This window comes from Sciurus carolinensis, chromosome 16 (assembly GCF_902686445.1).
Source record: "Sciurus carolinensis chromosome 16, mSciCar1.2, whole genome shotgun sequence".
In the NCBI taxonomy this organism is placed as follows: Eukaryota; Metazoa; Chordata; class Mammalia; order Rodentia; family Sciuridae; genus Sciurus; species Sciurus carolinensis.
Genome location: NC_062228.1, coordinates 6,326,279 through 6,351,460, shown reverse-complemented (window position 1 = coordinate 6,351,460; position 25,182 = coordinate 6,326,279). Strand labels below are relative to the sequence as shown.

The 25,182-nt window shown below is 40.0% G+C and overlaps 1 protein-coding gene across 5 annotated transcripts; it reads left to right on the top strand.

The window, feature by feature from the left end:
* Nucleotides 1–142: 142 nt before the first annotated feature.
* Cenpn (centromere protein N) lies at nucleotides 143–20,927 on the top strand. Of its 5 annotated transcripts, none has more exons than XM_047530053.1 (11): nucleotides 143–258; nucleotides 3,104–3,284; nucleotides 7,971–8,016; nucleotides 10,740–10,799; nucleotides 11,053–11,129; nucleotides 12,999–13,172; nucleotides 14,690–14,791; nucleotides 16,623–16,686; nucleotides 17,888–18,000; nucleotides 19,882–20,008; nucleotides 20,198–20,927. In XM_047530053.1, exons 2-11 carry the CDS (start codon nucleotides 3,114–3,116, stop codon nucleotides 20,278–20,280), a joined length of 1,017 nt encoding a protein of 338 aa, XP_047386009.1. In that variant the 5' UTR covers nucleotides 143–258; nucleotides 3,104–3,113; the 3' UTR covers nucleotides 20,281–20,927. The 5 variants fall into 5 exon arrangements, with proteins under 5 accessions (XP_047386009.1, XP_047386014.1, XP_047386010.1 ...); XM_047530058.1 differs by having other exon boundaries at nucleotides 199–254; XM_047530054.1 differs by having other exon boundaries at nucleotides 235–373.
* The last annotated feature ends 4,255 nt before the right edge of the window (nucleotides 20,928–25,182 follow it).

Below are 25,182 nucleotides of genomic sequence, written 5' to 3'. Positions count from 1 at the left end.
CCGCGCGGCCACCCAGTCGACGAGACGGGTTTCGTGGCCGAGCTGCCCATACTTCCACAACCTCCTCTCCCGGGAAGAGTGCCCGGGGCTCAGCCAGCCTCATTTCCGTCGCGGCCCTTGCAGGTGTCCGTACCCCAGGCGCAGGACGAAATCTGCGCTTCGGGGGCGGAGCCTGCAGGCGGCGGGAACTGCGATTGGTGGCTTTGAAGGCTCCTCGGCGGGCACCGCTGTGGAGGGGACTGCTGGAGATGTGGGTCGGTAAGAGAGCCCTGGCGGCCTGAGATCGGGCCGGAGGGTGGTGGGAGCTTCGGGTAAGCCAGACCCCAGACCTCGGGGAGGCTTTTCCGCGACCGCCGCACGTCTCAAGGCGCAGGTTTGGCGCTGGGTCTTGGGCAGGAGGTGGGGCCTTTGGTCCGGCTGGGGTGGAAAAGGGCGGGGTACGTCACATCCGCCCGCCGGGGGCGGGGCCTTGCGTGGAGCCGCGCGCAGGATCACGTGGCGGAAGAGGGCGCGTTCTGCTGTAGGTTTCCTCGGTGCCCAGAGTTGAGGTTTTGATTTGGTGCTTCGCTTCCTTTCGCTCCCGTCGTGTCTGTTCTGCGCTTCTCATACCACACGCATGCTCTCTGTTGCAGCAGGGCATGACTACAGGATGTTACTTCAGGCGATCTCTTGTGATCCATTTATTAAATACACCTCGAGTACCTGCTGCATGTCGGGCACGGTTGGAAAAGCACTAGCAAGTAAACAAATTTTAAAGGTCGTCAGGGGAGAAGTTTGTTAAAGGGTTTTCTAACCTGCTGGTGTTACTCTGTGACCATTTTGCCAGACTTCTTCAGGATGGCATTCTGCAAACTGGACCTAGGATTAAGAATCATCTGATGTGCTTCTTAAAAAGTGTTAAATCTCCGTCCTTCATTACATGTGCCCTCCCCCAGTTCACTTTGGTGTAGCCCAGGCATCTTCATTTTTAACAACCCTCCCAAGTGTTCTTAACAGGGGAAGCTGGTTTGATATTTCACTAACTGTTGAACCCTAATTCGTCCTAGGTTATAGTCTCAGGCATATTGATGAGGGAGAGTGTCTAGTTATTTTTTCCACAAGTATTTATCAAGTACATGTGAGATGGTTCTTGGGCTGACTAGACTTACTGAGTGGGTGGAAGCTGTTGTACATTTTAAGGGTATAGCTAAGAATAAACAGGTGTAAGTGCCCTGGAGCATAATAAAATATTGTGGGCACAATAAAGTAATATAACTAATTTCAGGTAGTTCTGTAAAGACAATAAGCAGTGGAAGTGGGGAAATAATTTTGATTGAATCCTCAAAATAAGTCTGAGGATAAACCATCCAAACTGAGACATACTATGATATGGATCTTAAATGTCCCTCAAAGGTCCATATACTAAAGGTTTGGTTGCCTGCCTGTGGCACTCTTGGGAGGTGCTGATATCTTCAGGAGCTGGGGGGCCTAGTACACCCAAGTTAGTTCATTGGGTGTGCCTTTACTGGGGTACTGGGACTCAGCCACTTTCCCTCCCCATTTGCTTCCCCGCCTCTGTTAGCTGAAAAGATCTCTGCCAAACACTCCATGATGTACTGTATTGCCACAGACCCAAAGCACTGTGCAAAGCCCATGGAATGAAACTGTGAGCCAAAATGAATCTTTCCTTCTTTTAAGTTGTTTATCTTAGGTATTTGTTACAGCACAGGGAAGCTAACATACCTAAATTACAACAAGAAATCACACGCATATGAATCTATACAGAAAGATCCTTCTAGGAAGGGATAATTGCAAGTACAATGGCACATATCCAGAGGGATCATTCTGTCATGTAGGAACTAAGAGGCCAGTGTAGCTGGAGCTCAAAAAGCTAAGGAAGCAAGTACCAGACAATACAGGGTCTTAGAGATCATGGTGAAGAGTCTAGTCTTGACCTTAAGGGAGGATGGGTCTATATCTAGACAAGTCAACAAGTCAGACTGTTTTCATGGTCCTGATTCTGTCCACACTGTTCCTTGAAGTCCCCAGGCCTCCAGACTTTTGCATTCGTTCTTCCCTCTTCCTAGAAAGCTCTGCCACTGCATGACTCACACTCTATTCTCTAAGGATTGCATCAAATGTCACCTATCTGTGGCCTAATTCTCTCTCTACCCCTTATTCACACCTCACTATTCTATTTTCTCCACAGAATTTCTCTCTTTTAACACATTTTGTGATTTTCCTGTTATCTCTTTGCTCAATAGAATGGATGTTCCATGGTGTTTTTATTTCTGGCTAAAGATAATTATCCCCATGCTGAGAAATTCCTGGCATATAGTGCTCAGAAATTAGTTACATGAGTCAGTGAATGAAGGAATGGTTTACATATCTTTTCCATCAGATCAAAGTACTCTAACCAAGAACTAACTTGAGTTAGTCTTTTGTGTTGCTATAACAAAGTACCTGAGACTGCCTACTTTATAAAAAAAGAGGTTTAACTCACAGTTCAGAGAGCGAAAGTCCAACATTGGGTGGCCTTTGGTGAGAGCTACTTGGCTGCATCACAGCAGAGTGGGAGGCTTTAAGGCAGTAGCATGTGTTAGAGGAAAGCAGCACGTGCAGAAGAGAGATGACATGGCTAGATAAGAAGCAGGAGAGCAAGTGGGGAAAGCCAGGCGCACCTCACAACAGCCCACTCTCGAGGGAACTCATCCAGTCTGAGACCTGACCTACTGCCTGGAGAGGGATTAACCTTTCTGAAGGTGCATGCCCAGTGACCAGTGTACCTTACACTAGGCTTCGCCTCTTGAAGATTGACCACCTCTTGTTACTGTACATTGGGTACCAAAATTGCAAGGTATGAACCCCTGGGGAACAAAGCCTATGCAAACCATACTAGCACTCATTTTTTTAAAACTCTATAAAGTATATTTAAGTATATAACTTTAAAAAATTTATTAAATCCTTTGTTCACAGAATGACTAAAAGGAGGAAAACATTTGGGTATTTGAGCTCCAAAGCAAAATCCTGGCTAAAAATATGATACTGAAAAAACTCAACTTAGTTAGACTTCTATATTTGATTAATATTTTCTTGTGCTCTTTTTGTTTTTGTTTTGGTAAAGTGCCAAAGAGATGGATGAGACTGTTGCTGAGTTTATCAGGAGGACCATCTTGAAAATCCCCATGTATGAAATGATGACAATCTTAAAAGCCTGGGATTTTTTATCTGAAAACCAACTGCAGACCATAAACTTCCGGCAGAGAAAGGAATGTCTGGTTCAGGACTTGGTTCTGCTGTGTGAGGTAACAGTGTCTAGAAGTCAGCCACAGGGCAGGGGCTGCAGCTCAACCATGCGGCACTTGCCTAACATGGAAAAAAGAATCAACCTTGAACAACAGCATGCCACTCCTTTCTTTCTTCCTTTCCTTAGTCTAGAAATGAAGAAACTGATTCTTAAACTTACAAAGAATGTTTACAAATCACTAAGGAAGATTTATTATTTTTGAAGCATAAATCCCCAAGGCCAGAGAGAAAAGAAGACCACAGGAGAGAAGAGATGTCAACAAAATTTAGAATGCTGGAAAACAACAAGTAATAATTGAACTAGTAAAGCAGAGAAAATAGAAACCTACTTTAAATTCTACATACTCTTCCAGAAAAGTAAAGAGAAAGGCGCACTTCCCAATTCATTCTGGAGGACCAACATTCCCCTGACACTAAGACCAGAGAAAGATATTACAAGAAAGGAAACCACAGTCTGAGTCTCTTAGGAACCCAAATGCAATTCTCAAAAAAATTTTAGCGAGGGCTGGGGAGATAGCTCAGTCGGTAAAGTGCTTGCCTTGCAAGCATAAGGCCGTGGGTTCGATTCCCAGCACCACAAAAAAAAAAAAAAAAAAAATTTAGCAAATCATAACCAACACTGAAAGAATAACACAGTATTATGACCAAATCGAATTATCTTAAGAATGCAATGTTGGTTTAATATTTAAAAATCACTCTACTTTTATGTTATTAATAAGTTACAAATGTACATGATATTCATGATAGCTGCAGGAAAAGAATTTGACAAAAGTCCAACATTCATTCCTTCAGAGAATTTAACAAGCTAGAAATAGAGACAATTTTCTCAAACTGATAAAAAAAAATCTACAAAAAACCAACAACTAACAACTCCCTGATGTAAGAGACTAAATGCATACTCGCTCACTCTCTCTTTTTCTTTTTTTGCAGTGCTGGTTATTGAACCTGGGGTACTCTTCCAGGTTTCTTTGTGGTTTTTTTGTTGTTGTTTTGTTTTTTACTTTTATTTTGAGACAGAGTCTCACTAAGTTGCTGAAGCTGGCCTCAAACTTAGGATCCTCCTGCCCCAGCCTCCCAAGTCATTGGGATTACAGGCATGTACCACTTTGCCTGGCTTGCTTTTCTTTTTTAAGATCAGGAATAAGGCACAGACTTCCACTCTCACCACTTCTATTCAGTGTTGTATTAGAAATTCTCGCTGATCTAATCAAGCAAAAAAATAAAAGCCATCTAGATTGGAAAATAAAACTTTTTATTCAAAGGTGACATGGCCATCTATGTAAAAAGTCCAACAGAATTTACCAAAATGAAAAGGTAGAACTAATGGGTTTAGTAAGGCAAAATGATACCAGATCAATATACAAAAATTAATTACATTTCTATATAGCAGTAATAATAGTTGGATATTAGAATTCAAAAATATTTAAATAAATATTTAAATTTTTATTTATGGTAGCATCAAAAGTATGAAATGTTTAGGGCTATACCTAACAAAAGATGTACAGGCCTGTATACCAAACCTACAAAACATGGCTAAACTATAAAGAAGCCCTAAATCAGTGAAAGGCCATAAGTCAGAAAACTTGATATTAAGATATTCCCCAGATTGGTGTGAGAATCCATTGTAGTCCCAATCAGAATAATGCAGGCTTTTTTATAGAAATTGACAAGCTGATTCTGAAATCTGTATGTAAAAGCAAGAGACCCAGCATAGCTAAAATAGGTTTGAAAAAGATAAAAATTTGGAGAGCTAAGACTACCTGGATTCAAGATGACATACAAAGCTTGAGTTAAGACAGGTGGTATTGGCCTGCATACAAATAGATATGAGCAATAAAATAGAGCTCAGCAGTAGACCCACATATGCATTTGATTTTATTACTACGATTACAGACAGGAATTCTGTGCATTAATGTGCTTCACTGTGATTCCCGTGCAGGCACATGTTGTGCCTTGATCCTGTGCATACTACCTTCTACCCTTTCCCATTCTCTCCTTTCTACTCCTAGACCAGCCCCTTTTCCCAGTTCCTGAGCCATTGTCTTCTACTCTTGGGTCATCTTTATTTATTTTTTTGTTGTTAATTGATTTTTTACAAAGATTCAAAGAGTAATTCTGTGGATCTAATTTATACAGTAAAGGACAGATCTTATGTCTGTGCCTCAAATAGCATCAAACATACAATGAAGTATTAATACATCATAATGATTTTTTTGGGATAAGGGATAATAACCAGGCAAAAACTTGAATTTAGTGATTTAAAAGCAGAAATAATTATATAACATTTTAAATGTCTCTCAATTCTATACACACATTTATTGTAGTTTTAGTGACTCTCTCAATTACTTCATTAAAAAGACTCCCCCCCACCAACAAAAAGACCAGGATCTAGTAATGTGACCCACTAACTGAATAAAAACAAATTAACTCTTGGTTTAAAGATTTGCAAACTTTTTCTAAAGTAATGTTATTTAACTTGTATCTAGTTACATTTATGAAAAATTTATACTAAAACATTGCCAAGACTAAAATGTTGTCAAACATTTTAATTAAAGTACTGTTGATCAGTTTAAAAAGAGTAATTCTGTAAAGAAAGGACAATCTTTTCAATAAATGGTGCTGCAGTAGTTGGATATTCATATATTTAAAAGAAAAAGGAACTTTAGTCCATCTCCCACACCATCTGAAATGGATCCAAGACCCAAACATACTACCTAAAATTATAAAACATGTAGAAGAAAACAGGAGAAAAATCTTTGTGCCATTAGACTAGTCAAAGATTTCTTAGTTACAATGCCAGAAACATGATTTTTAGGAAAAAAAAAATTTTTTGACAAACTATACTTTCCCAAAATTAATGACTTTTTCTTTGAATAGTATTGTTAAGAGTTAAAGATAAGCCACAGACTGGTGGAAACTACTTTCCAAATCATCTGATAAAAGTCATGTATCTACAACATATTTAAAAAAATTTCCCCAAGGCTCCAGCTGGGTGTGGCGCTCAGTGATAGTGTCTCTCTTCACATCCATGAGGCCATGAGGTTCAGTCTCCAGCACTGGGGGGAAAAATTTCTCAGGACTCAATAATGAAAAAAGATCCAACTTTTTAAATGGGCAAAAGATTTAATTCAACACACACTTCCCTTTGAAGATTTATGGATGGCAAATAAACACATGAAAAGATGTTCAGGTTGTAGCTCAGTGTGAGACACTGGGTTTGATTCTCAGAACTGCATATAAATAAATAAAATAAAGGTCCATTGACAACAAAAAATTTTTTTAAAAATCATTAGTGTTTATAAAAATGCAATTTAAAACCCCAAGATATCCCAACATATTAGAATTGTTAGAATTTAAAATTGATCATACCTCTAGTGGTAGCTGAGACATGGAGAAACTAGAACTGTCACACTGGTGGTGGGAATGAAAATGGTACAGCCACCTTGGAAATCAGTTTGGCAGTTTCTTTAAATGTTAAAGTGAATGCCTACCATAGATTCAGCCATTCCATTCCTAAGCATTTACTCAAGAGAATGAAAACGTCCATACAAAGATACATACACTAATGTTCATAGCATTGTTCATAATAGCCAAAATCTGGAAATAACTCAGATATCACTAGCAGATAAATAGATGAACAAATCATGATCTATCCATGCAACAGACGACTACTACTCAGCAGTAAAAAAGAAATGAACCATTCATAGATGCACAAATATGGTTAGGCATCAAAACAGTTATGCTGAATAAAAGAAGTCAGACAAAGCTAGGTGCAGTGGCACACACCTGTAACCCCAGCTACTCAGTAGGCTGGGGCAGGAAGATTACAAGTTTGAGGCCAGCTTGGGCAACTTGGTAAGATCCTGTCTCAAAGAATAAAAAGGACTGAGCATGTAGCCTAGTGGTAGAGCACCACTAGGTTCAATCCCCAGCACCACACACACACACACACACACACACACACACACACACACACGAGTACAGATATGTTAACATTCACATAGAACTCCAGAAAACAGAAACAAATCTGTAGTGACAGATCAGATCAGTGGTAGTCTCAACCAGTGGGAGTGAGAGGTGAGGACTGAGAAGGGTGGGAGGGGAGGAAGAGAAAGACACACAAGAAAATGGGGAGGGGAGTAGAAAGATATGGAGGGCTCATAGTATGTTCTCTAAATTGTAATGATGCTTTCATGGGTATATTCATAAGTCCAAATTTACAAGTTTTAAGCTTAAATTTGTGCAGTTTAGCGTTATATTATACCTTAATAAAATTGATTTTTTTAAATCCAAATCATGGCACCAAAAATAAACAAAAAGTAAACAGTGACAGGGAGGGTCTGGAGTTGTGGCTTAGTGGTAGACACTTGCCTAGCACATGGGACGCACTGGGTTGGATCCTCAGCACCACTTAAAAGTAAATAAAAAATAAAGGTATTGTGTCCATCTACAACTAAAAATATATATTTAAAAAAAGGATAGGGAATAAATTCTGGGAGAATAGCTCTAAGTGGCCTGGTCTGTGACAGGAATCAGAAGGTGTGTCTGTTAGTTAACAGATGAGAGACAGGTTGTCAGTAGAGTGCAGAAGGCATGCTGTCTGTTCCAACCAGTCCAAAAATGGGCTTTAAGTGGGTAGCACCAAGCGTATCATACTCCCTAAACCATTTATCCTTTTTTTCCAGGAGAAGTGTGCAAGTCTCAATGACGCAGCCCTTTTAGACATCATTTGTAAGTTTTGCTGATTCATATTTACACTTGACCAGTTTTATCAGAGGCAATTCTGTTCGTATGGATGCAGATTCTAGAGTCAGGGGAACCTGGTTACCAGTCCCAGCATTGCCACATACTTGTCTTGTGCCCTTTGCCAAGTTGTATCACCTCTCTGAACCTCAGACTTCTAAGTAAATGGAGACGAGTAGTACCTACTTCACAGGACAGTTGAGTTAATGTGTGAACTCCTGGCACAGAAACTGGTACATCATAAGCCAGAAATATCTGTTGGACTTTGTATTATTAGAGAATTTGAAAATATATTTCTGAGAATTTGTTATTTCAGTGTAACTTCTCAACTTTCTTCCCTTCTGTTCCTTGGATTTTGTTTTGAGAAGTATGTTTTTGTCTTTTTACCAGCAGGAAGCAATATGGTGCTAAGAATATGACTGTAGGGCCATGTTTCTTGGGTTGGTTTCATGGCTCCATCATTGCCTCTCTGTGAGCACCGGAGGGTGGCTAACATCCCTGTGCCTCAGTATTTCCACTTGACAAATCTGAATAGCAATGATAATGTCATAAGGTTGCTTTGAGGATTGAATAAGAGTATACTACAAGTACTTGGAACAGAACCTGGTATTTACTGGTTAGTTATCATACATTAACTGTTTATGATATGGAAGTATATCATATTAACTCTTAACACTTTACTTCAACTGTGACATAACTGAATCTATTTAGAGTACCTGCCTCTGATTTCCAGCAATTACATTCTAAGTCACAAATGATGTATCCACATAGTTCCCATTTCTCATGCATTTATTTAACTATTAAGCAGCTACTGTGTGCCAAAAAGTATGCTAGGCAGCAGTCAGCAGAACAGGTGACTCTTACTCCCTTGGATGCCATAGTCAGTTGAAGAGAGGTTGAACAGTTCACTTAGATACTTACTGGGTTCATGAGAGCTCAATGGGGCCAGCTATTCTGCAGGGGATTAGGAAGTAGGGAAACTTCCTGAGGTAACATTTGAGCTGTGATCCAAAGGATGATTGGCACTAACCAGGCAAAGGTGAGCATGGAGGTTAAGGGACAAGAGGGGAAAAGGTAGGAAAAGGGAGTATACCTAGGAGCAAGGAGAAGGTGGGTAGTAGAAGCTCAGTGCTGCAGGAGAAGGGTCTAGCTGGGCTTAATGGTTCGGGAAGGGGAAATCTGTTAATACAGAGACTGAGAGGCCATTGGAAGGATTTCAGTCTATATCCTAAGAATGATACAAAGTCTGTGAATGATTATGAGCAGGAAGAGAGAGTTACAGCACAAGACCAGAGAGGATGGGAGTGGCCTGTGGGAGTCTTGGAGAGGTGCAAGCAAAGAGGACCATGGCCTGGTGAAGTGGGGAGGGGATGGAGAGGATTGGGTGGGGCAAGGAGTACAAGGATTAAAACTGAAGGCAGCCTGTGGGGAGTGAGTCGGAAGCGCACACATCTGCTCATGGGCTGGAGGACAGCAGAGCCCCTTAAGCAGGGCAGTTTCACCTGCAGGTGGCCTGTGTTTGTCACAAAGGCCATAGACTAGTCTAGCATGTGTTCTCTTTATAATAAGTAATGCTTTCCTTTGTATTTAAGTTCTTGCCATTCAGTTCATGAACCTTTAGAACTGATGCTTAATGGTATTAACAAAGAATTTTTATTCCTATTATTTTTACATCCACCTTATTCATAGAACAGCTAGCAGACCATCTCTACCCTGAACTCAGAAACAAGGAAGAATGTACTAGGAAAAAAACAAAAGACCTTAGGGTGCCATCTCTTGGCAGGCACCACAGTGTGCCTGTTTATGCCTGCTTTAGACAAAAGCAGGTCGTCAGTGGAAATCGTTAGACCCATTGCCAAAATGGGAGGGGAGAACGGGCGACAGGGATACCCAGGCACCAAAAAGAGAAAAGATGCTGAGCCCGAGAAAAGCAGCAAGTACCAGAAGCACTGCAAGATGGTGCCCAGGAGCACTGGGGCCCCCACCACTCTGTGGGATGGAGGAGGCCTGGTCTGAGTAGACACAAGGAGGTCAATGCAGGGATGATCTAGGGCTGAACTTGCTAACTCCCTAGGTCATTGCTCCAAACATGCACCTCCTGAAGAGTGCCTTGGCACGTTCATCCCTTCCTTCCCAGATGCACACTGAAGGCTTTATTCCTCAGCGCTTAGACCTGAGACTAGAGTGTGAATGAGGCCCTCATTTCCATGAGACTAGCTGGGGAGACAGGTAGTATAAAGGAGCACCTGAGTATGTGATGTGATCAGGTAGTATGAGTCCTTTGGAATGAACTAAGGCAGGGTGAGTCCATTCCTTTGTCATGCAGAGAAATGCTGCATTCTGTGGAGATTTTTGTGGGACTAACCGATGATCTAAGAATAAGTGATGGAACTATTATCTAGGTTGGTTTGAATTGATAAGTAGGATTTGTTTGCTTAAAGTAAATTTAATCCATATAAAGTTTATTTTAGATAAGAATCACCCAATTTATGGGACTGGGGATATAGCTCCCCTGGCAGAGTGCTTGCTTCACAAGCACAAGGCCCTGGGTTCAAATCCCCAGCACCACAAAAAAAAAAAAAAAAAAAAAAGAATCACCCAATTTGTGTATTACTATTTTTTCCTTCAGTTATATTATTAAAAATACGTATTTATATGCACATTAGTTCAAAGTTCTAAGATATGATACTGATAAGCCCTTCTTTTCTCAGATACTCAAGTTCATCGGCACCAAAAAGTTTGGGATGTTTTTCAGATGAGTAAGAAACCAGGTAATAATTTCTGTTTTAAATTGGACATTTGTATTTGATAGCTTGACAATTTAAAATGAACAGCAGTGTGTTTTCTTTTGAAATGAGGTGACTGCTACTCTTACACCCAGTGGTGCCATGTCAGGGGTAGTGGCACCTGTGTGACCTGATCATTCTTGCTGAGTCTGCACAGGATGCTTAACTTTGGGATCCTATGCAAATGTTTTTATTGAAGACATTGTAACTCTCTTAATTTTTCTTTTCACTTTGACAGATGAAGACATTGATCTTTTTGATGTGGAACAATTCAAATGTTCATTTAAGAAAATTCTTCAGAGAGCATTAAAAAATGTAAGAATAAAATTCATCTTAATATCCATAAAATTCAATTTGATGATATCTGTGCACTTAAAGTGTGCTGCTACTTCTTGGGTTTTTTAATTTGTAAGAAACTGAATGAGTCATTCCATACTGTTTTACTCTGTATCAAAACAAACTCTTTAGATATTTCTTATATTTCTCTCAGCCTGATGCTTCTTTCTCTGGAGCAGTGCCATCCAAAAGCACTCTGCAGGGATGAAATCTTATCTGTCAGCATTGTCCAGTACAGTAGCTGGTAGCTACACAGAGCTGCTAAGCACTCAATATATGGCTAGTATGGCTGAGCAACTGAACATTTACTCTTGTGTAACTTTATTGAATTTCCATTGAATAATCCCATGTGTGGCTTTTGACTCTGGTACTGGTCAGCATGGCTCTGGAGCACCCTTGATTTTACAGAGATTGTTGCTTTTGTAATGGGAAGCAAAGAAGCTATCCAAAGAAGACCCCCTTCCATTCTAGCTAATAGAGGTCCACTGAGCCCCCAGCAGGGACATTCTCTGCACTACTCCCCAGGGGAAGCCAGGTTTGCACCTCCACATCCCAGATGGGAGAATTCCTTGTCTGCTGCACCAAGGGGATTTGGAACAGCAGCTAGATTCAAGTGGGCAGAGTTTGCTACACCAGGAGCCACCACATAACAACCTGTGTTTCCTGGAGTAAGATCTGAGAGGGAAGAAATAGAGCAGGCAAGCCAAGTGTACCTGTCTTGAGTTCCTCCTTTCCAGGCTTAACCCAAGGAGAAGCTGACTGGGGCAAGCCAATGACCTAGGAGCAGGCTATTAAATTCCAGTCCAGCAAGGGCGCTGTGGCACAGGCCTGTAATCCCAGCAGCTCAGGAGGTTGAGGCAGGAGGATGGAGAGTTGAAAGCCAGCTTCAGAAAAAGCAAAGTGCTAAGCAACTCAGTGAGACCCTGTCTCTAAATAAAATACAAAATAGGGCTAGGCATGTGGCTCACTGGTTGAGTGCCCCTGAGTTCAATCTGCAGTACCCAAAAAACAAAAAATTCCAGACCAGCTAACAATCTTATTTCCAGGTTTATTTATCCACACCTGAAAACCAAGTAGAACTTCCTGTCCTCTTGTCATTTAACATTCCTTTAAGTACTTTTTAGCTTCTGAGCTAAATGTGTAAGAGCCATTACTACATAGAAATCTTACTAATCAACTTTATAATGTGTAGGTCAGTGCTAGATGCTAAAAAGGCTTCAGTATAAAACAGCTATCTCATTTGTAAAGTTGCCTTTATAAACTCATATGTGCAGGAACACTTTGAGGACAACCCCAAGAAAATGCTAAAAAATAGTAATGTCAGGCTGGGGGTGTAGCTCAGTGGTAGAGCTTGCCTGTAATGCATGAGGCCCTGGATTCTGTCCCCAGCATCACAAAACCAAGAAAAGGAAGGAGGAAGGGAAAAAATTATAATGTCATACCCTTATTGTAGGTGTTGAAGAAATATTCTCTTCCAAAAGCTTTTGCAAGACATAAATGTGTCTTTCTAAAACAAACAAAATGTTTTCCCAAAGATTCCCAAAACACTTTGATAAGAAGTAGGAGTAAAGTTTACCAGGTTTCAGGAGTGGGGATTGAACCCAAAGGCATTCTACCACTGACTTACACCCCCAGCCTTTTTTCATATTTTGAGACAGTCTCACTAAATGGCTGAAGTAGGCCTCTAACTTAATCTTCCTGCCTCAGCTTCACAAGTCACTGGGACTATAGGCATGTACCAGTGGACCTGGCACAAAATTAGTAACATTATTTGCTCCTAAAAGGCACCTGTAGTTGGGTACCACATGAGATTTAACCAAGAAACTTAAGAAATCTTTTCTCAATAAGGTGACAGTCAGCTTCAGAGATGCTGAGGAGAATGCAGTCTGGATCCGAATTGCTTGGGGAACACAGTGTACAAAGCCGAACCAATACAAACCCACATATGTGCTGCTTTACCCCCAGACTCCCTATGCCTTCACCTCCTCCAAGCTGAAGAGCTTTATGCCCCTTCTGGGTCAGGTATGGAACAAATTACTATCAGCTGTAACCTTTTATTACCCTTATCTCAAGGTCTTTATGGGTTTAAATCACTCAATGAGCATTTGATGTAGAATAACACATTTAATACTGTTCTAAAATAAGGAACAGAAAAGCATTCTTATGTATAGGTGGAAATGTGGCATCAGCTATTAGTTTGGAGCTATTCTTTATTTTCATCTAGAAGTAATACATGTTTAATATAAAAAACAAATTCAATTAACATAAATCTCTGAAAAGTTAGTCTTTAAAACATCATACCCCCGAATTCCCATTCATCCAAAATAACTACTTGTAGTTTTCTGTTTCATTTCAAAAGCTGTTTTATCACAAAAACCAGGGTGGTACATGTGGTTCTGTAATTTGTTTAAACTTTAACAGAACATTTCCATGTGGTTACATAATGGTGATTTTTTTATGACTTTAAGTACCCTTATTGACATTCATAACCATTTTCCCCACATTTTGTGCATAAGAAGACTTCTGTAACCTAAGATGCAGCTTTTATCTAGAGCCTGCCACTCTTCTGGTTCTGCCTTGCATATTATGGACTTCTAGCATGAAGCCAGAATGAGCCATCCCTAAATTGGCCTGGCAACTGCTACTGCCCCTCTTGGTACTCATAACTGCCACAGCACCTCCCATTGTTCCAGAGTTCCCACTTCTCCTGGTTAGAAGGGAGCATCTCCATCATCCTAGCTGCTTTGTCTCCTTGCTCACCTTGTCTGGCAGAGCTGAGTGGAGTACTACCTACTACCCACTGGTACTAACTAGAGTGTCATGGACCATACAAGCCATGAGATCCTGAGGGTATTGCCTGTCACTTAAGATTCTTGGTGGTTTATTGGATGGCAGATGGGCTGCTGCTTGCTTATTCCCTCTAGCACTTAACTCTACTTCTTTACATTTGGGGTTTCTTTATTCATGATACATAATGGGCAATCATCCACTTAAAGCCAGGTGAGCACACCCTGCTACAAGTAATTTAAACATCACGTCAAAGGATAATGTTCATTCTTAAGACAAACATGTATATCTTAAGACAAACTTATCTCTGCCCTCTAGTTCCAGGTAAATTACCTTACTCAAGTAATTGTTTCATCCTTCTAACTTGTTTCCCAAATGATAGGAAGCTCTTATTAGTTGCATTTAATACACAGCTTTTTCTTCAGTGTTTCTCCTGAAGTGTACATATATTTATTTTTGCTTGAGAATCTCTTATAGCATTGGATGACTAATATTCTAGAACTTTTGAGTATTTTTCATTCTTAAGTCTGAATGTATTAATAACTTTAAACAGGATCATTTTTCTAAAACTGACTGCCTGTATGAGAATCTTTAATGGCAGTGACTACATTTTTGTTTAAGCGAAATAACAGATCATGTTTTCACTCTTGAGTGGAAACTGTTCACTGATTGCAGCCTCTGTATTTAACTTTGACAAATATTATAAACATGATAACAGTAATCCTAATAGCATTGCTCATTTTCTATCCAAGGCACTGACAGTTGCTAGCAAACACCATCAGATTGTGAAAATGGACCTGAGAAGCCGACACCTGGACTCCCTCAAGGCTATTGTTTTTAAACAGTATAACCAGGTAAGCCAATCAGCAACTCTATTTTTAAAGTTGAATCACCTTATAAACAGGAGTTAGAATCACTGTGCAAATGGGATATCCACCTGCAATAGATTGCTTTATAAGTTAATGGAGAACTTTTCGATTAGTTAACATGAACAAAAACAAAATAATTTCTCACTTTCATCTCTTTATAATTGTATCATGTTTTATGTCACTCATTTGTCACTGGCATCTGTTATAGATCCCAGTTTCCAAATAGCTCTTCCGATTGGAATTTATTTTCTCTTTAGAGTAACTTGATGCTGTCTTTTGAAGCCAAATATATTACTGTTATGCATTATAGAAGTATAATTTTTTTTTACCAGTTAAGCAGATGACATGGGTTGCAATTAAAGGGAAAGCATGGGTTTATTGAGTCCCACATTGATTTATTTGTTAAAATTATTTAAATATGTGGTTGTTCTTTAATGACAAAGATGGATCTGTCCTAACTCACAGGCTCTGGAGTTTTCTTCTGTGTGTGGCAAATGTTTGCTGGCGTGAGGGGGATGGTCAATGCTCTGTGTGTCTTTGAGCCCTTACAGCTGTTCTCCTTGTGTGTTCTCATCTGCTCTTCGTAGAAAGAAGTGATGGCTCTGCAAGTTGCTCTTTAAGAAGGAAAATACAGTGTGAAGAAGTTAAATAATTTTCTCTCCCAGCCGTCCCTTCTCCTCCGACCCCCAGCCTCCCACCAAATTGATACCAGTTGTTCTGACACTTGCATTCTTAGGAAAGTTCATATATTCAAATATTAATTATAAAAACAGTGGCTTTGGTGAGGAAAGATGGGAGAAGAGCATTATGGGGTGCCACTTAAGAACAGACTGATCACCACTGAGAAGTCCAAATTTGAGAGTCTTTATTAAGCTGGCTGGCTGGCTGTCTCACACAATGCCCCAAAAAAATGGCTATTGGGAGAACAGCCCCGACCACAGGGTTGTAGGGGTTCTTATACCAAAAATCACATCAGTCATAAGTGTCTGTTGGTATGATTTGAAATTACAAACTAACATCATGAGATCATCAACAGAGGGGAAAGTGGGTCAAAACGACTCTTACCTAGGTACAAACTAAAGAATGGTTACTAACATCCACACAATCACTATTCATATGGTACATTGGTTAGGAGCAATAGGGATCAAAAGGGAGCAGTTTTTCATTACATAAGAATTGTCATTTTGTATTGCTAAACTTGTCACGCTAAGTAACTGATGATGGGGACAGAGGCGCGGTGTTCCCATGGGAGAAGCTAAGCAATTGTTGATCGGTACAGAAGTGGGGTGTTCCCATGGGAGAAGCTTATTTTCTACATAACATGGAATCTCAGAGCAAAATACAGTCTGTCTGGCCTATAACATTCTCATGGAGCCAGATCTGTCAGCCCATCACATGAGGTTCTAGAGATTCAGACTTACAGTAGGACAGTTATTTTTCCACAGGGGATCTCGGTGAATTTGTTAGGGTTATGAAGATAAGAGTTGGAAAGCTGAAATGTACATTGCAAACAGTGTCTTTGATTCCTTAACTTGTACACTCGCACCTGTATTCTTCCAGTACCACTTTTATGGTAACAGAGACAGAGTTCCTCAAACAAGACAGCCAGGCTGCAGGCCCCAGCAGACTCTCCACCAGCATTCTGTCTTAGGGGCAGTGCTTAGCTCAGCCAGGAAGTGGACCCAGATCTCCTTTTGTTGGAAAAAAATATTTAGCATACATTCACATGTTAAATCCAAGTAATAACTGTACTTTAAGGTTTAAAACTTGATAAACATTCTTTTCTCTCTCTCTCTCTCTCTCTCTCTCTCTCTAGACCTTTGAAGATCACAACTCTACAACACCTCTGCAGGAAAGATGCCTGGAACTAGATGTAAATGGTATGTGTGTTTTCAGATGAAACTGAATTTTGGAAGTGCATTATTCCCCTTTTAGATTTTTGTTACTCAGTAATGACACATGTACTCAGATTCTGATTCAAAACTATTTACTGGTTTTAGAAAAACTGGAAATTAAATATTTGTTGAAAGAAGAAAGCTAAACTATCTTATGTCTCCTTATGAATTTCCTAGAATGGCATCTAATAACAAAACAACAGCTGGCTAATAGTTCCTGAGCTTTTCGTAGTTTTTTTTTTGTTTTTTTCCTCTTATTTTCCCGGCAGGGGATTTGAACCGCGGTCCTTAGGCATGAAAGGCGAGCGCTCTCCAAAAGGAGCCATTTCTTCAGCTCCTTTCTTGAGCTTTTCTTTCGTGCCCAGCACCACACCAAGATGCTTATCTGTTATTTCCTCAGCCTCCACAGTAGTCCCACCAACAGGTGTTATTCATCCAGAAACTTGGGTTTCAGAACATCTTAGTAATTCCAGGCAAAGTCACACAAGTAGAAGTGCAGAGCCAGAAGTGAATCCCAGGTCCAAATGACTGTGGGACCCACAATCCCAATGCACTGGATCTGCTAGTTCAAGAATATCAGAGTAGTGACTGCATTGCTACTTGTAGATGACCTGAGTCTCCCTAGAAAACTTGACAGAACAGAATATGTAGCTAGAAAGGTGGATCCCAAAGTTCACAAAGTGCCTGGGTGTAATGTAGTTATAAAAAGTGATTACTCTCCCATCTCCTAGCAGTGGTTTAGTAATAAAGGGAAACAATATAGCTCTTGTGAACCAACATTTTTGTGACTTTCCAGTGGCATAGAACATGCTATTGATTTCATGCTTACAAAAAAGCAGGATACAAAAGTGTCTGGATTTTATAATCCCAGATTTAAAAAAAAAATACACATACACACACATAGGTACACACCATTTTATTCATTGTGAAAAGAGATAGGCAAAAATATACTAAAATATTAACAGTATGTCTTGGTGGTGGAATTACTGGTATTTTTATTCTCTTTTATCAGCTTGTAATTTCCAAGTGTTCTACGTACTAAGAATTTATTACAGTCAAGAAAAGGAATAGGAAACATTATTTTAAGTTATACAAATAGCTTGAAAAATTAGGAATATAAAGAGGATACTGTAAGGATGAAGTATATTCCTAATGGCTGTTTCAATTTAAAATCTTCCACCTGTAGTGGATTCAAGGATCATTCATGAAAACACAGTAGAAAAAGAGAGAGTCCAAAGAGTAACTCAAGAAACTTTTGGAGACTACCCTCAACCACAACTAGAATTTGCACAATATAAGGTAGGATGTTGCGATAAACATTACTGCAACTTATTAGCATTTTGTTAAAGAAAAAAAATACTTAAGTGGAGAAAAACAATTTAAATGTTTAATTTTCATTGATCACCTTAATTTTGCATAATAAATTTGTAAGTTAAATAGACCTCTATTATAAGTTCCCCTGTTCATAAAGGTAATCTCTGGGATGGGGGGGTATTGGGTTATATCTTCTAGCCCATCCACACCCAGAATAGTACTTAGCACAATGGTGCTCACAAATATTTTTTTAAAAAGAGAGTGAATAAACAACTCATTATATAGACTTGCTGGCATCCCATAGTGATACTGCAAATGTAGCTTATTCCTGAAGTATGTTACTGCCTACCAGGAAGGCCACGGAGGGGTCTGTGCCGTTTAATGCAAGCTTTTTTGCCACCACTAGGAAAACTTAAGGTTTCTGTCATGATCACTGTAATTTGAGTCCATGTTCATACTCATACCACTTTCTACCCCCAAAACCCTCCAAAAAATTTTCTGTTTGGCCGTCCTGCACTTGCAGGACACACTTAAAATCTGCTTTGAACCTATTCACTTAGGCCCAAAGCCTATTTGGTTTGATTCGTTTTTAGTGGAGAAGTTGATTGAAACCTTTCAAGTAGGTTTCCCTCAATGGCAGGTTTTAACCAAGGTCCTTTAAACAGCTCTAATCCAGGACAGTGGGGTTCTCAATGTGTGGTCCCTGGACTGGCAGGATCAGGATCACCTGGGAATGGGTAAGCAGGGTAGATTCTTGGCACCACCCTACCTCTCCTGGGTTAGGGGAGGTGGGGCCCAGCACTCTGTTTTCACAAGCCCTCTACTGATTCTGCGCACTAAAGCTGAAGAGCAGCTGGTCTAGAATATACAGATTTGATTCACAAACTTCCTTTGCACACATCTTAGAGTGGCTCTGTTCTATAAGTCTAGGTGCACATTAATCCATACATGCTACTAGTTTGAAAAACAAAACTGGCAGGAATACTACAATGAATATCCATTTCTCCTTCATTTTAATTCACCAATTGTTATATTTTGCCATACTTTCTCTATCTATTCTGAACCATTTGAATTTGTTGCAGACATTATTCATCTCCCAAATATTTCAGCATATTCTCTAAATACTAAAAATCACTTTAAATTAAATGAAAAATTAAAACTTAGCATGTAAGAGCCAAGTACCTATTGAAGTATCAAATATTTGTATATTTGATAATATTAAGGGGTTTTTTTTGGTATGGTGATGGTGTTGAGGTTCAGTTTTTAAAAAGACTTCTTTCAGATCTCTTAGATACATGCTGAATTAATTTACAGATAGAATTCTATGGTGTCTTGGATTTGCATCAAAATAGTGCAGTGGGCATAGACAGTGGGGAATGGAAGATGGGCTAACAGATGAAACCAGACTAGACACAAGTTGATAATTGATTCATCTGGGTGATGTGCACATGGGACCCATACTGTGCTTCTTACTTCTATACATGTTTTACATCTTCCTTGATGAGAAATTGAAATGGTGACTCAAAAGATGTGACATTTTTGTGTTGAAATGGTACATACAAAAAAACAGCACTGATTTTCCACTAAGAATACAAACTGAAGGGCGTGTGCAGGTGGAGCCCACATGCAGCATCTCCTGTGTCAGGCACTGTGCATGCTGGAATTCTGTGTGGGATGTCCTAAACATGCTGGGTACCCTTATGTTCACAGGTAGCAAAGTAATGGTCTCTACCTCCATTAATTACTGTCTTGATGACAGTAATTAATAAAGTAATTAATTACTTGATGACAGTAATTAAAAAAATGTTAATTCTTTTACCATTCCAACTGATATTAATTGTCATTTATAAATATATTTGTTGACAGCTTGTAACAAAGTTCAAAAGTGACTTAAATGGGGGCATCTTGGCTGAGAGGAAAGAACCCCTCCGATGCCTAATAAAATTCTCTAGCCCACATCTTTTGGAAGCATTGAAATCCTTAGCACCAGCTGGTGAGTGACCAGTTTATTTTTATTTTATAGGCTAGACTTATTAACAACAAACCTGCCTTTGATCCTCTCTTGTAGAATGATATTGATGGGGAGAGACCATAATCCACCCTCTAATCTTGACCATTTTTAGACTGACTCAGATCTTTGCTCCTGTGATTATAACCTTTTTCTCTTTTATTTGTATTTCAGGTATTGCAGATGCACCACTTTCTCCACTGCTCACTTGCATACCGAACAAGGGAATGAATTATTTTAAAATCAGAGACAAATAAGATATATATGGTTTTGTAAGCCCAGTGACTCCTTGGCAATGGTGCACATATATTCCAGTTAATGGCTAACTGGACAGCTTCTGGCTATAAGCTTGTACTTTAGAAATTAATCCTTGGTATTGAAAATGTAGAAGTGTTCATATAATTGTTGGGGCCAATTTGTTCCTCCTTATGCCTTCCCTCCCACTTTTCCTGCTAAATATAGTAGTTGTGGGCATTTGAGAGGTGACAGCATATGTACAGGGCTCTGGATTGACCTTGAGTGCAGAATGCTCTGAAGCCAAGAATATGGCATCATGGCTGATCCTGTTGGCATCATATCTAGTGTCCTTCTTCCTGCTCCTGCCTCTACTTGATCCTAGAGAGGTTCAGTTCAATTGTTGGTGTCTAGGGATATTCTTTTAAGCCTTGATCAATTGAAAGGACCATCAAGGAACTATAGTTCCCAACTCAGAAATTCTAGGAGAATCTAAAATTAGTCCATTCATAGTAGAGCTGGGTCCACAAAGTTATTGTAGGAAGTTACATATCCAATGACTCACTTATATAAAATAATTTTTTCATTGTAAATATGATACCTTTCATAATGTATTTTATCATATGTGTAACATCCAAACTGACCATTATAAAACTGATTTGTGAATAAAGATACTGAAAAACTGGTACATCACTTTCGATGAAAATCCTTCATGAATATCACTAAATAACATGCTTTTGTAATAATGTTTTAAAGGTTTTTTAGTTGTAGATGGATACAATGCTTTATTTTATTTATTTTTTAATGTGGTGCTAAGAATCAAATTCAGTGCCTCACACATGCTAGGCAAGTGCTCTACCACTGAGCCACAACCCCTGCCCCCATCTGTTACTTTTGTTAAAAATCAAAGAGGTTTAATATACAGAATATAAAAATACAGTCAGTAAAAGGGGACTAAATAATACTTTATAATGTCATATTGTCTATAAACTGTAGGACATCTTAAATGGGAAAATGTAGCTTTCAGATGTAATTTAGAAGTGTCAGATATTTCAGTTATCCCTGAGTGAGGCATCTCGTCTGTTGGGCTTGATGATTCTAGTTTCCCTCTGTCCACAGTCATGGTTTAGGGCATCTCTCCCTGTGTGTGCACTCTAAGTAGGTATTCTGTCCAGTGCTTGAATGCCTGTGTTAGATCAGCAGAAACCTGATTCCTGGGTTGTTTGCCCATGGGTTCACATCTCTTCCTGGTGCTTGGTTGGAATGTGTATCTACAGTCTGAATAAGAAAGACACTAGTCACAATATCTACTTACAGTGGAATCTCTTGAGACTGCATCCATTTAAAAAAATTAAAAACAATAAGCATTCTCCTGCTTAAGAAAGTAAGAGTTATTGAGGATAGTTCCTACCTTTACTGATTTGCATCATTATTTTTCATCTCTTCCTCATGGAATATTTTGCTGAGAATGTTCTGTAATGCCGGCTTTCTTTTTGTAAATTCTTTTAGTTTTTGTTCATCATGGAAGGATTTTATTTCGTCATCAAATCTGAACGGCCCTTCTAGCTTTTAGGGTGTGGATTGAAAAATCTACTGAACGCAGGGAACTTTGTGAAGTAGAGTGGCTCGGGGAGACGCCCCTCCCCCCACTGGAGCGGTAAACATGGACAGCGGGGAACTCTGCAGAGGAGGCCACGCAGCACACCGCTTGGTTTTGGAGCAATCTGCTGGGGCTCCGGCGGCTGCCAGAGAAAGAGTTGGGCAGCGAGCTATTTGGACTCAGCAACCGCCTGAACAACGGGGAGGGGACTGTCCTGAGGAGGTGGAGGTGCGCAGTGAGTTGCTTGGTCTCCAAGCGCCCACACAGAACACCGGGTGGCTGCCTGGAGGAAGAGACGAGTGGCGGGTCACTGGGGGGTTGGAGCATATATACGAGGCTCCAAGTGACTGCTCAGAGGAGGGGTCCCATAGCCAGGCGATTAGGTGCAAAGCACGGGTCCGTTCCGGGGACCTAGGCACCTTTTCTTGAAAGAGCTACACAGAGACAAGCTGAGGGGCGGAGCGAAGGTTCCAGGACTGCAGGCAGCTTCTCTGAGGAGGGGCTACCTAAAGAGACTCGTCTGCGAAGGGCAGGGCTCCCAGGCCCAGGAGGTAGGTCCAGGCCCCTGGGAACGTTGCCTGGGAAGGCTGCCCTGCCCAGGCGGTAGTTGTGGACTGAGGAGAACCTCTAGGAGGGGAACTGACCAGCGAGACCTCCCCACTGGGTGAGTCTTCCCCGCCGGGTGAGGTTTTCCCACAAGGACGGTAAAACCAGAGACACAGGCCCAAACAGGCCCTGCCTCAGCCCGCAGCCTAGTTCCCCTTTAGATGACCATTGGTCAACAAGTAGAGGCACTTCTGCCCACTAGCAGGGAATATACCCCACCTGAAGACCACCACCCCTAGAGAAGCAGCTTCCTTGGGGAGCACTGCAGTATCAACTTCCTCTAAGACTTCAGGGTACTGAAGGATAAGAGGGGATACACTAGCAATCTTCAGGGACATTATAAGTCAATAGAGGAAATCTGCAACATCTCAGCAGTCCACTGATACCTGAACAACATGAGAAAACAAGGGAAGAAAATGCCTCAAACAAATCTGGATGTTACATCAATAAAATCCAATGACAGCATGGTAGAAGAAATGACAGAAAGGGAGTTCAGAATGTACATAACATGATAAGGGAAGCAAACGATGAAATGAAAGAGCAAATGCAGGCATTGAATGAACGCACCAATCGACAGTTAAAAGAGCAAATATAGGAAGCAAAAGACCATTTCAATAAAGAGTTAGAGATATTGAAAAAAAAAAAAAACAAACAAATCCTTGAAATGAAGGAAACAATAAACCAAATTAAGAACTCCATAGAAAGCACAACCAATAGGATAGAACACCTGGAAGACAGAACCTCAGATATTGAAGACAAAATATTTAACCTCGAAAACAAAGTCGAACAAACAGAGAAGATGGTAAGAAATCATGAAGAGAATCTCCAAGAACTATGGGATATCATGAAAAGGCCAAATTTGAGAATTATTGGGATTGAGGAAGGCTTAGAGAAACAAACCAAAGGAATGAACAACCTATTCAATGAGATAATTTCAGAAAATTTCCCAAATCTGAAGAATGAAATGGAAAATCAAGTTCAAGAGGCTTATAGGACTCCAAATACACAAAATTACAACAGACCCACACCAAGGCACATTATAATGAAAATACCTAACATACAAAATAAAGACAGAATCTTAAAGGCTGTGAGAGAAAAGAACCAAATTACATTCAGGGGGAAACCAATACGGATATCAGCAGATTTTTCAAACCAGACCTTAAAAGCTAGAAAGGCCTGGAATAACATTTTTCAAGCCCTAAAAGAAAATGGATGCCAACCAAGAATCCTATACCCAGCAAAACTTACCTTCAGATTTGATGATGAAATAAAATCCTTCCATGATAAACAAAAGCTAAAAGAATATACAAAAAGAAAGCCAGCATTACAGAACATTCTCAGCAAAATATTCCATGAAGAAGAGATGAAAAACAAAGAAGCAAATCAGCAAAGGGAGGAGCTATCCTAAAGGAACTCTCAAATAAAGAGGAACCAAGTCGTGTCAAAAATAAACAAATAAATGAATAAGATGAGTCAAATGACTGGGAATACAAATCATATCTCAATAATAACCCTGAATATTAATGGCCTGAATTCATCAATCAAAAGACATAGACTGGCAGATTGGATAAAAAAGAAAGATCCAATATGTTGCCTGCAAGAGACTCATCTCTTAGAAAGAGATACCCAAGACTAAAGGTGAAAGGATGGTAAAAAACTTACCATGCACATGGACCCAGCAAAAAAGCTGGGGTATCCATCCTCATTTCAGATAAAGTGGTCTTCAAGCCAAAGTTAGTCAGAAGGGATAAAGAAGGACATTTCATACTGCTTAAGGGAACCATAAATCAGCAAGACATAACAATCATAAATATCTATGCCCCAAACAGTAGCTCACCCATGTATGTCAAACAAATCCTTCTCAATCTCAGAAACCAAATAGACCACAATACAATAATACTAGGTGATTTTAACACACCTCTCTCACCATTGGACAGATTTTCCAAACAAAAATTGAACAAAGAAACCATAGATCTCAAAAAAAAAAAAAAAGAAAGAAAGAAAGAAAGTAAGAGTATTAAGTACTTACCCAACTCATCTGTTATGCACTTGATGGTCACCCTTCAAATGCTGCTTGGACACGGATACAGCAGGAAGTGCAAAAGTGAATAAATAACTAATGCTCATTGAGCACTTACTAAGTGTCAAGCACTGTGCTAAATGTCCCATAATGTCCCATCTTCATAATCTCATAAAGCAGACAGCATTACTAAACTTGTAATTACTTGTTACAAGTTTTACTGAAGCAAATGCATGGCAGTCATACTCAGCAGCCAGCACTCCAGCACCCACTTCCCCACTCAAAACATCCATATCATAATCCCTGGGATCCAGATGTTATCTTATGAGCCAAAGGGACTTTGCAATTGGGAGAATTGCCCTGTATACCTGGATGAGCCCAGTGTGATCAGAGGGTCCCCAAGAGTGGAATGCAGCACAGCAGGTGGATTGCCTAGCATGCATGAGACCCTAGGTTCAACACCTGGACCACAAAAAAGTGGGAAGGAAAGGTGGAAAAAGAAAAGTCACGAGAAGATAACAACTGCTGAAGTCAGTGCGATGTGATGGGACAGACTCAACTCGCTGATTTTGGTGTGAGAGGAAGGGACCATATGCAATGATCATTTCATCCCTACTGTGACCTTGGGCCCTTAGTACTCATTTTTTTTTTTTTTTTTCCTTTTTCTTTCTTTTTTGGTACTGGGGATTGGAACCTAGG

Bases quoted from the DNA above. Each gene is read 5' to 3' on its own strand.
- Cenpn (XM_047530053.1), top strand. From the start codon at position 3,114: ATGGATGAGACTGTTGCTGAGTTTATCAGGAGGACCATCTTGAAAATC. The intron at 11,130-12,998 runs GTAAGAATAAAA...TTTCTCAATAAG, and splicing joins TTCAGAGAGCATTAAAAAAT to GTGACAGTCAGCTTCAGAGA. The intron at 18,001-19,881 runs GTAGGATGTTGC...ATTTGTTGACAG, and splicing joins TAGAATTTGCACAATATAAG to CTTGTAACAAAGTTCAAAAG.